Consider the following 12,381-nt stretch of genomic DNA (forward strand, 5'->3'; position numbering starts at 1 on the left):
ATCTGCAAGAAAACAAGGAAGCTCAGGGAGCACCAAGGACCCTCACAATTAAAAGGTGTGTGTTAGAGAGGGGGGGGGGGGAAATCATACCTGGCTGAAGTGTTTAGCACCTGGATGATGTGATGGGGAGAATGTATGTGATGTTTGATGTGTATTTGGGGGCATGGAGTCTCTCTGAAGATACAGGCATGCTTGCAACTCACAGGCACGAAGTAGTCCTTGACTTACAACCGGTTGCTAAACACCCCTTCACAACGGACAGGGCAACGAGTCTCTTCAGAGTTAAAAAACAACAACAACCCTCACCCCTGTTCTTTTTCAAATGCTTGCATTGCCCCCTACCGAGTTTCCAAAACATTTCAGCTGCCAGAATTCTGGAGCCCCCCCTCCCCAGGACTAGAAACTTGAAATGGCTTCCCTTGTGATCTTAAAAAAATATAAAATAAAAAATGTCCCCCAATGCAAGCCATTCAGAGGCTGATCTTTTGGGGAACCTGGGCCAAAACAACCCTGCCATGCATATCTTGCCCGTTTAGCAAGAAATCAAAGTTGCGTTTCGGTTACCTGACTTTGTGCAAGCTTGGGAAAGTCACAGGACGGAGGGTGGGGAGACCCAGAAGAGAAATGTAAATTGGGGGAGACTGGCTGGGAACAATATTTTTGCTCTCTGCAGAAAAACTAGCCAGTCCTTCTCTTAGAAGTGGTGCCAGGTAAAATTACGCCCCACTGATTTGAGATTTTTCATGTGCCCAGCAGGGCTTTCGGATTGTATTAAGACGTATGTTTGTGTGTGTGTGTGTGTGTGTGTGTGTGTGTGTGTAACAAGCCCCCCCCCCCATTTCCACCCCAACCCAAAACATTTCCTGTGGTTTCTGCAACTTAACTCCTTTATTTGCTGGAGGGTGAGAATGAAATCAGGTTGCTTCATTGCATCCCTGTCACTCCCTGTCGCTTCATCGCTACTAAGACCGTTTCTAAGGACCGGGCTGGATGGTGGCAGTCACAACTTTGCAGAAAAACAACAACAATCTTTGTCTAGATTTTGAGGGTTTTAAAGTCTTGGGATGCCACGGGGCAAGCAGAAAGTCCCGGGTTCGAAAGGTGACGTCTCTCTACTTGAATTCAAATCAAATAGCAAGGTGCGACGTTAATATTAGGGCTGGTTGCACAGCCAGCCAGATGTTTAGACTAGATTTGGCACTTTCGTCTGCCTTATTGAGCCAGGAAAATCGCCTTTGAAAAACAGCTAAAAAGATATCTAGAATAGCAATTTAATATTGAATGTAAGTATTTGGCATGCTTTGCTTTGGCAAAACCATGATTATGGATGCCGTATTCCAAGTGTGGCCTTACCAAGGCCTTATAAAGTGGTATTAACCCTTCACGTGATCTTGATTCTATCCCTCTGTTGATGCAGCCTAGAACTGTGTTGGCTTTTTTGGCAGCTGCTGCGCACGGCTGGCTCCTATTTAAATGGTTCCCTACTAGGACTCCGAGATCCCTTTCACAGTTACTGCTATTGAGCCAGGTACCACCTATACTCTACCTGTGCATTTCGATTAGGTCAGGAAAGAACAGCAGGAAGACGACAAAATCGTTAGAGACCCCATCCCACCACCCAAGATGACACATGCCTTGGCTCTGAGAAATCTCTCCCTATCACAATTTTATTTTCCTCCAAATAATACTCCTCACAGTTCATCACCCTCCCGGAGTGTCACTCACCTCGCTGATGATGGTGGACGTAAACTGAGTCTGGTCATAAAACCACCCATCGGCACACGGCTCGGTCTCGGTCTCATTCACCCGGGCGACACTCTCGTTGAGAAGTTCCCACTGAGTGTCGGTGAAGCGCTTGCATTTTTCCAACCTTTGCTTGCTGTCCATGGGGATGCTGACCCGGAGAAGTTGGGCAGCCCCTTGTGGAAGAGTGATATTGGGGTACTCACTGCCATTGGGGGCGAGGCGCACCTGGCAACGATGTCCTGGGATAGCGCCCGTGAAGTTCTGGAGAAGGTTATGGCTGGCCATGAATAAGATTGGGATGGTCAGCAACAGCGTATGAATAAGTTGGAACCGTCCCATGCCACCGACTTGCTCCAGGAGTTCCCCAAAAGCCATGTTGCGCCCGAAAAGATCCTCAGAGGGCTCCCCCCCCCCCAAAATCTACAGGCCAGATCTTGCTCCCGGGAGGAAGTCTGTTCGCATAAAGCAGAAGGACAAGAGATGGGGAGATGGAGAAGAGGAAAGAGAAAGAGACGGGGAAGAGAAAAAAGGGAAAAAGAGATGAAGAAAAGAGAAAGAGATGGAGAAAAGAGAAAAAAGATGGAGATTTGGAGAAGAGAATAGAGAAAGAGATGGAGAAGAGAAAAAAGAGAAAGAGATGGAGAAAAGAGAAAGAGATGGAGAAAAGAGAAAGAGATGGAGAGATGAAGAAAAGAAAGATAGAGATGGAAAAAAGAGAGAAAGAGATGGAAAGATGGAGAAGAGAAAAGAGAAAAAAGAGATGGAGAAGAGAAAAGAGAAAGAGATGGAGAGATGGAGAAGAAAAAAGAGAAAAGAAAAGAGAAGGAGAAAAGTGAAAGATGGAGAAGAGAAAGAGATAGAGAAAAGAGATGGAGAAAAGAGGAGGACAAAAAAGAAAGAAGAGCGTTGTAAAATGACGTGGCTTGAAAAATAGAATTCCTTTAAAAAACAAAGATCCAAACTAAAAGAATATCCACGATTTTTTTGATTCGAAGAACTAGGCTTAACAGAGTCAGTTTGCTGGAAACAAACCGCTTTTCTAAGCGGAGGGCCTTGGATTGTCTTAAAAATAGGGTCTAAAAAGTTCAAAGCATCTCTCGTTCTTCATCCGAAGGTGCGGAAAAGGACCGATCAGTGCAGTTTCCAGGATCGGAAACCCCCCCGTTTTTCTCTCCTTCACCCTTAAGACTATTGAATCCCCTTTTCGCTGGGGCAGATTGGAGGACCTGGCCGAGGGTTTCGGACTCCCAGAAATGTGCCGTCCAACGAAGAAAGGGTGAACAAAAATATTGAGATTCTTGGCACTTGCCCCCCGTTGGAAAAAGAAAACTGCCCTGTTTGTGCCAACTCCCGCCGAGCTGACCCTTCGGTTTCCCGCAAAGCAAAATTGTTCGGAAACGGGGTTTTGCGTGGATTATTTATGAAAAGCGACAAGCAGCTGGTTTGGTTAACGTTTGACGCTGGTTTGGAGTGGGGGTTAATTGGAAAAAGAATTAGGACTGGGGCAGGGAAAGGGTGGGGTGGGGGGGAATTGGGTTAAAGGGGAAGAAAGTACATCAACTCCAGGAAAGGGAACAAGAGTGAAATAGGCAATTGAAGGTGTATGGAATGTGGCACAAACTTTTGACGGGGAAAAATATATATATGGAGAAGAACAAAGTTTATTTTTTAACGAAAAGGTTTTCCTAGAAAAGCTTGCTTCATCCATTATTCGCCCCCTGTGGGTTTGGAGTTCAAATCCCACTGTTTTTCCATCCAGAATAAAGCTAGTCCTCAACTTACGATCACCACCGACCCCCCCCCCCCAATTATGTTACTAAGTGAGACATGGGTTTAGTTTCTTCCCCTTGTATGACCTTTCCTGCCAGAGTTCTTCAGGGAATTGCTGCCGTCGTTAAGTTAGGAGCATTAAGTTAGTGGGGTTGGACTAGATGACCTACAAGGTCCCTTCCAGCTCTGTGAATCTGTCTTGCTGTTAACATGGTTGTTAAGTGAATCTGGCTTCCCCAGTGACTTCACTTGTCAGAAGGTCGTAAAAAGAGGATCGCGTGACCCCGGGTCATAAATAGGAATCAGTGGCCAAGCGTCTTGGATCACGCGACCATGGGGATGCCGCAACGGTGAAAAACAGTCCTTTTTATCAGTGCCGTTCTAACTTTGAACAGACACTAAACGAACGGTTGTAAGTGGAGGACTCCCTCGTTACTGTGAATGGGATAGAAGACAAGCAGTCCTCGAGTTACGACCGTAAAAGGAGCTTGCCCAACACGGTAGTGACATTTCTAAAATGGTTCGGTCACGTGACCAATCTGGATTTACGACCCATTTTGTGATGGCCCACGGTTGTTAAGTCAACCCTGCGGTCGATTAAAGAAACTAAGGGAAAAAAAGACAACTCTAGCTGGATCAGGCAAGCGAGCCAAGCCGCAAATGACAGGCAAAGCTAGTATAGTCTTTCACTCCTGAGTACAAGGATCTCGGATTTCTCCATTCATATTTTAATATATTCCCCGGGCAAGAAGACTCACGTCTGGCACGGCTACAAAATAATGCACCTTGTTTTTCTGGAGGCTGGCTGTCATGAAATCTCCGAGACAGTTAATTAACGCACATCAATAAGGACTTGTAACTTGCCTCTCTGAAGCCATGAAATCCTCAAGCAAAACTTGAGCATGACTCATTCTGGGTTCTCAGAGGCCTTTTTTCTTTTACCATCGCCAGTGCTCCATCGTGCCCCCTTTGGAGCCACCAGGGGGCAGCGCCTCTCCATCTGGGCTCCACAGCTCAGACACAGGGAGAGGAGACCACAAGGAAATCACCAGTTTGGTGACTTAATGTCAAAGATAAATTTTAAAAAATTCCTGCAGGATTACAGCTCAACTTCTGGGCGAGACAGAAAGGCGAGCAGCGCAAAATTGTTGCCAACATTTATTTTATTTTTTTGCTGCTGTTAAAAGGCATGTTTGTGATCGTGACAGGTAGTCCTCGACTTACGACTGCAATTGAGCCCGGAGCGACGGTTGTAAAGCATGCCGGCTCTTAGAAGAGCCATCATGGGACTAATTTGATTTTATGACCTTTTTTGCAGCGCCGTTAAGCGAAACCATCGTCTGCCACGAGCGATTTTTGCTGGAAACTGTAAGAAAATGTCGAGTTTCCAGCAAATTTTTAAAAAACGTCGGAAATTGAGATTAGGTCACTGTGGAAAGCCATAAATGAGATTGGTTGCTAAGCAACACGAATGCGATCATGTGACCGCGGGAAAGCCCTGACCATCTGATCTTCTAATCCAGATCTTTTTGGTGGTTTGGAACGGACGCTAAGCAACCAGTCATAAATCAAGGACTACATCTCCCATTATCCTGAGTCCAAAGGACACTGGGATATGGCCAATGCAACTGTGAGATCTCCCAGTTGGTGCAAACCAGTTTGGCCATTAAGGCTACTGGGAATTGTTCCTGGGAAGCAGGTAGTCCTCGACTTATGACAACAATTGAGCCCCAAATTTATGTTGCTAAGTGAAGCACTCAAGTGAGTTTTGCCCCGTTTTACCACCTTTCATGCCACCGTTGTTAAGTGAACCGCTGCAGTTGATAAGTTACTCACATGGTTGTTAAGTGAATCCGGCTTCCCCATTGGCTTGTCTTGTTGGAAGGTCGCAAAAGGGGAAATCATGTGACCCCGGGACACTGCGACCGTCATCAATATGAGTCAGTGGCCAAGCATCTGAATTTGGATCACGTGGCCATGGGGATGGGGCAGTGGCCGTAAGTGTGAAAAACTTCAGTGCTGTTATAACTTCTAAATGAATTAAATGAACTGTTATATGTCATGGATTACCTATATTTAATTATATTCTATTTACAACTTAGCTAATGCATAATATTGTTATTATTAGGATGACTCTTATGCTGTTTATCGTCTTCCAGGAAAATGGTCGCTTCTGATTATTGCAAACCCTGTTTGGCTCCAGGCTAGAGAATAGAATATAAATGAATAGAATAATAGAATAGGAATAAGAATAGAATTAGGAATAGAGTTGAGTAGAGTACAACAGAACAGAATGAGAACTCTGAATAGAATAGAATAAGAGAATTCTGAATAGAATAGAATGAGAACTCTGAATAGAATAGAATAAAATGAGAACTCTGAATAGAATAGAATAGAATAGGAGAATTCTGAATAAAATAGAATAGAATTCTGATTAGCATAGAATAGCAAAGGATTCTGAATAGAATAGATTAGAAATAGAAGTAGGAATAGAAATAGAGATGGAAGGGACCTTGGAGGTCTTCTAGTCCAGGCCCCTTCTCAAGCAGGAGGCTCCTACACCATTCCAGACAAGTGACTGTCCAGTCTCTTCTTGAAAACCTGCAGTGACGGAGCAGCCACCACTTCTGGTGGCAAGTCGTTCCACTGGTTAATTCCCCTCCCTGTTAGGAAGTTTCTCCTTAATTCCAAGTTGCTTCTCTCCTTGATTAGCCTCCCTCCATTGCTTCTCGTCCTGCCTTCTGGTGCTTTGGAGAATAATAATATTCTCATGGGCACCGGGACCCCAAAAACCAGCTTGGCGTCATCCCCTCGATCTCGTTGCCCTGCTCCCTCAAAGCCATCTTTGCCAACACACACACACACACACACCGGGGGGGAAGAAGGCTGCTTCAACCAGGGACCCAAGCAGCCTGCAAGTCACTCTTCGGCTGCCGCCAAGACGCCTTGCTAATTAAATGTCAACATGTTGCAATGACAAGTTCATTAGTGGCAGAGGTTGCCATTATGTGGCACGGGGACGAGCGCTCGGCTGGCAAGGTTTGGACTCTGCTCTAAACCGTCCGGCCAGAACTTTGAGACCCCAGGAAGAGACAAGGACAGTCGGTGTCCACGTTAAAAACTTGAGTGACCTTTAGCCAAAGTTGCAGCTGCACGGATGAGTCCCAAAAGACAAGGGGGTGCCCAGGGCTTAAGCAGTGGGTTTTAGGGTGCCACATTTATGAGCCGTGGTGGCGCAGATAGATGATAGACAGATAGATAGATAGATAGATAGATAGATAGATAGATAGATAGATAGACAGACAGACAGACAGATAGATAGATAGACAGACAGACAGACAGACAGACAGATGATAGATAGATAGATAGATAGATGATAGATAGATAGATGACAGATAGTTAGATAGATAGATGATAGATAGATAGATAGATAGATAGATAGATAGATAGATAGATAGATAGATAGATGATTGATAGATAGATAGATAAATAGATAGATGATAGATAGATAGATAGATGATAGATAGACAGACACAGACAGATAGACAGACAGACAGACAGACATAGATAGATAGATGATAGATAGATAGATAGATAGATGATAGATAGATAGATAGATAGATAGATAGATGATAGATAGATAGATAGATAGATGATAGATAGATAGATAGATAGATGATAGATAGACAGACACAGACAGATAGACAGACAGACAGACAGACATAGATAGATAGATAGATAGATAGATAGATAGATAGATGATAGATCGATAGATCGATAGATAGATAGATAGATAGATGATAGATAGATAGATAGATAGATAGATAGATAGATAGATAGATGATAGATAGACAGACACAGACAGATAGACAGACAGACAGACAGACATAGATAGATAGATAGTTAGATAGATAGATGATAGATAGATAGATAGATAGATAGATAGATAGATAGATGATTGATAGATAGATAGATAGATAGATAGATAGATAGATGATAGATAGATAGATAGATAGATGATAGATAGACAGACACAGACAGATAGACAGACAGACATAGATAGATAGATAGATAGATAGATAGATAGATAGATAGATGATAGATAGATAGATAGATGATAGATAGATAGATAGATAGATAGATAGATAGATGATAGATAGATAGATAGATAGATGATAGATAGATAGATGACAGATAGTTAGATAGATGATAGATAGATAGATAGATAGATAGATAGATGATAGATAGATAGATAGATAGATAGATAGATAGATAGATAGATGATAGATAGATAGATAGATGATAGATAGACAGACACAGACAGATAGACAGACAGACATAGATAGATAGATGATAGATAGATAGATAGATAGATAGATGATAGATGACAGATGATAGATAGATAGATAGATAGATAGATAGATAGATAGATGATAGACAGACAGACACAGACAGATAGACAGACAGACAGACAGACAGACATAGATAGATGATAGATAGATAGATAGATAGATAGATAGATGATAGACAGACAGACAGACAGATGATAGATAGATAGATAGATAGATAGATGATAGACAGACAGATGATAGATAGATAGATAGATAGATAGATAGATAGATGACAGATAGATAGATAGATAGATAGATAGATAGATAGATAGATAGATAGATAGATAGATAGATAGATAGATAGATGATAGACAGACAGACAGACAGACAGACATAGAAGATTAGATAGATAGATAGATAGATAGATAGATAGATAGATAGATAGATAGATGATAGATAGATAGATAGATGATAGATAGACAGACAGACATAGAAGATAAGATAGATGATAGATAGATGATAGATGATAGATAGATAGATAGATAGATAGATAGATAGATAGATAGATAGATAGATAGATATAGATGATAGATAGACAGACAGACAGACATAGAAGATAAGATAGATGATAGGTAGGTAGGTGGGTGGGTGGGTGGGTGGGTGGGTGGATGGACGGACAGACAGACAGACAGACAGATAGACATAGAAGATAAGATAGATGATAGATAGATAGGTAGGTAGGTAGGTAGATAGAAGAAATGTTAATGTGGGGAGAATTTGACGATGATGTTATGTACTGTTGTAATTATGTTATGTTATTAATATTATTGTGATGAATATATTAATAATTATAACAATATTATAATATTAATAATAATTATAATAATTATAATATATATGTGGATTTTGATCGTCTAAAACCCAGATCTCACACTGTTCGGGTGGAAACGGAGAGTAATATAAATAAAAAATAAAACATGAAAAGAAAAAGTACGATCAGACTGACACGTTGCTTTAAACCTCAGCAACCCACCCTGAGGACTAGAAACCTGAGGCTTGGCTTTTAAAACGCAGCCGCTTTTTTAAAAAAAAGTTTCCTTTTCCTAAAATACTTTTCCCCCCCTTGGCACGTCAGCCCAAAAAATGCTCCGCATGTGTTGCTCTTTGTCCGTTTCTTGAAAACTCTCGGTTAGACAAACTCCGGGTTCGAATCCCACGGAAGTACAACCTGTTTTTCAGCACGTTCAAACTGTCTGAATTTTTGGCAAGCAGCATTTCGCTCCCGGCGGTGTTTGCCGTGCCAAAATAAACCCAACCTCACCGACTCCGCCCCCACCCCCAGCCTGGTGTTAAGACAAGCGGCTAGTCCAGCGTGTTCTTCCTGCATGCCAATGTTCCCAGATCCCAAAGCGGTACAGAAAGTCCTTCCAACTGCTTCCTGTCTTGGACGGAGCCAGCTCACCTGAGGTGTGCAACATCCAGAAAAAAGTCCAAAAGGGCCAGAAAACTCTTTGCCCCGTGAAAAGCAGGAAGGAGGGGGGAGGAGGTCCCTAAGCTTTTCTTGCAGACGTTTCGTGACCCAGATAGGTAACGCCATCAGTGCTTAAAAGGGATGTTACCGAGTTGGGTCAGGAAAGCGAGCTCAGAGAGTATGAAGGGAAGGGGGGGGTTGCAGGGACGAGGAGGAGGAGGGTCCTTGGTGCTCTCTGAGCTTGGTGGTTTTCTTCCAGATGTTTCATAACCCAACTAGGTAACATTATCAGTGCTAGAAGGGAGTGGGATTTGCAGAGAGGAGGAGGACAGTGATTGTGGGGTCCTGGGTGCTCTCTGAGCCTGGTTGTTTTCTTCCAGACATTTCATGACCCAACTAGGTAACATTATCAGTGCTAGAAGGGAGTGGAGTTTGTGGCGAAGAAGGAGGAGGAGAACTGTGGGCTCCTTGTTTTCTTGCAGACATTTCATAACCCAACTAGTTAACATCATCAAAGCCAGTAGGGAGTGGGGTTTGCAAAGAGGAGCAGGAGGAGGAGGACGACAACGACAACTGTGTGGTCCTCAGTACTCTCTGACCTTGTTGTTTTCTTGCAGACCTAACTAGATTACATCATCAATGCTAAAATGCCCCTTCTAGCACTGATGATGTTACCTAGTTGGGTCATGAAACGTCTGCAAGAAAACCACCAAGCCCCTCATTTCAACCCCCGGTTACAAATATTCCCTTTTGTTAGAAAGCAGAGTTAGCCAAAGGGCTTCCTCGATTTACGACCTTTTGTTTAACTTATAATGGCGCTGGGGGAAAAAAATGTCCTGGCTGAGAGCCCAGTTTTATCCTCAACAACCCCTTTATGAGGTAGGCCAGGCCAACCTCAGAACTGAAGGAGGATTTGATCCCAGGGCTCTATTCCATTATTCCTCGATCCCATCCCCAATCATGTTGACTGGGGCTGCTGGGAGTTGTAGTCCAGCCAAGCAAAAGTCAATTTCCCCCCCCTCTCCCATCCCAGCTGCAATCAAGAGGACCTCCCAAGAATTGCTATATTTCTTTCAACTTTCCTCCTAGCCTACGTTTTCCTCCCTAACCTGGTTTTGCAGGTTTAAAAAAGTACAGAATGCAATTTTGGGAAACGTGCCCAGATTATTTCTCTGATGTTTTTGCAGGAGCCATTAGAGAATTTAATAAATCTTTGGAGAAGCAGAAATGGTTTCATCAGCGCTCAACTCCACCGACCTTCATCCCAGATTTGCCATTTTTACAGCCGCTTTCAAAACCGGGTTAAAAATTGTTTGCAATCTGAATTGATGAAAACTTTTTTTTATTGGGAAATTCTTATGTACGCTAACCTGCAATCCCGGGTCGCCCCCTGGTGGCCCATCCTGAATATTTCCAGCAGCAAATCCAATTTAAAGTCTAATTAACGCTTACAGGTGATTAAATTTGGCATTGCCTAAGCTGTTGTCTGTTGCTTTCCGCTTCATTAGAGGTGTTTACGCCAAAATCTAAGCAAAGCTTGGGCGTGCCAAAAATTATCCTGACCCCCACCCACCTACCTCCCTCCCTAAGGGAGAGAGAGAGCTGCAGATGGAATAAACTTCCCTTTATTTCTCTCCCTGGTGGAGCAGGAAATTTAACAGACGATCTTTAGAGCCGTGTTTTATTCATCATCCAGTTTCCAATTTCTCAGTTGTTTAAGAATAACATTACGACTCTGTCCGGTATCTTGGCTGAATTGAAGGCTTTGGATAAACAGACTTCTGTTGATTTGTTAACTTGTGATGGGATGCATGATGGCTCCCTGTTTTTTTTTTCTTTAAACACGACAACTCCGTAAGGGAGACTGGACTGAAAGGGTCTGGCCAAAGGTCCCCCCCAGGGGGATTTTGTAGCTGGGGCAGGATTAAAACCCAGGTTTCCCAGCTTCCTCTCCCACCCCTTTATTAACTTGCTGTGTGTGTGTGTGTGTGTGTGTGTGTGAGACAGACATCACCATCTCCGGAACTTAAAATATGCTATCCACGTAGCTTTCATTAGCCTCTGCTAACATCGTCAGAGTGTAAAAGCTACCATTGAAGAGATATTCGCCCTTTATACATCATTTACCAATTTGGCCATTGCGTGCGTGATAGGTCCATCCCACCCACCTCAATCACTGGAATTGCTGCTTAGTGCTCTGCTAGAAGGGAGTGGGGGTTTATGGAGAGGAGGAGGAAGTGGGAGAGGAGAGGAAAGGAAAGGAAGGAAAGAAAAAAGGAAAGAGGAAGGGCAAGGAAAGGAAGGGAAGATCAAAAGGGAAAGAGAAGGAAAGAAAGAAAAGAGGAAGGGAAGGGCAAGGAAAGGAAGGGAAGAGAAGATCAAAAGGGAAAGAGAGGAAAGGAAAGAAGAGGAGGGAAGAGAAAGAGAGGAGAAGGAGGAGAGAATCCTCAGTGCTCTCTGACCTTATTGTTTTCTTATACATGTAGACATTTCATTACCCCACTAGGTAGCAACCTCAGTGATAGAGGGGAACGGACTTTGCTCATTCTAATTCTGACCATGTTACCTAGTTGGGCAATGAAACATCCACAAGAAAACACCACCAAGTTCAGAAAGCACCAAGAACCCCCACAATCCTCCTCCTCCTCCTCTTGCCCTCCTTCTGCACCCCGAAAACCCCTCTCCCTTTTAGCACTGAGGCTGTTACCTACTTGGGTCATGAAACGTCTTCAGGAAAACAAGCCAAGTTCGCAGAGCACCTTTCCACCCTGAAGCTACAGGTGCCCTCTTTTACCAAAACTCTGCTTAATCTGAGGAGCAAATTCTGATTTAATCCCGGTCTGATTGGATCGGATCGGCTTCTCGCATTAACCCCCATTTTTGTGTCTGTTTTTTGAGTTTGCACCAGGAATTTAAAAGCTAGAAGTTGGCAAAACAACCCTAAAACAAAAACAAAAAAACAGAAGTTAAAACCCATCAATCTGAGCCCACTTGCAAAAGCAGCCCCTGGGTTAATTACTGACCAGGGGTTAAAGGCGCATTGGGCAAAGTCAGTTTGAGAAG

General features: G+C 43.3%; 1 protein-coding gene across 1 annotated transcript in view; it reads right to left on the bottom strand.

Moving 5' to 3' along the window:
- LOC309399948 (solute carrier family 22 member 6-A-like) overlaps nucleotides 1-2,154 on the bottom strand; it is a gene marked incomplete at its 3' end in the record, with an annotated part of 10,968 nt that extends 8,814 nt beyond the window's left edge. Inside the window, exon 1 of the mRNA XM_081968208.1 lies at nucleotides 1,706-2,154. Coding sequence (XP_081824334.1) covers nucleotides 1,706-2,121 — 416 coding nt within the window. The 5' untranslated portion in view covers nucleotides 2,122-2,154. The remainder of the gene's footprint in view (nucleotides 1-1,705) is intronic.
- Nucleotides 2,155-12,381: the final 10,227 nt, after the last annotated feature.

This window comes from Natrix helvetica (assembly GCF_964273705.1).
Source record: "Natrix helvetica genome assembly, chromosome: 16".
NCBI lineage: Eukaryota > Metazoa > Chordata > Lepidosauria > Squamata > Natricidae > Natrix > Natrix helvetica.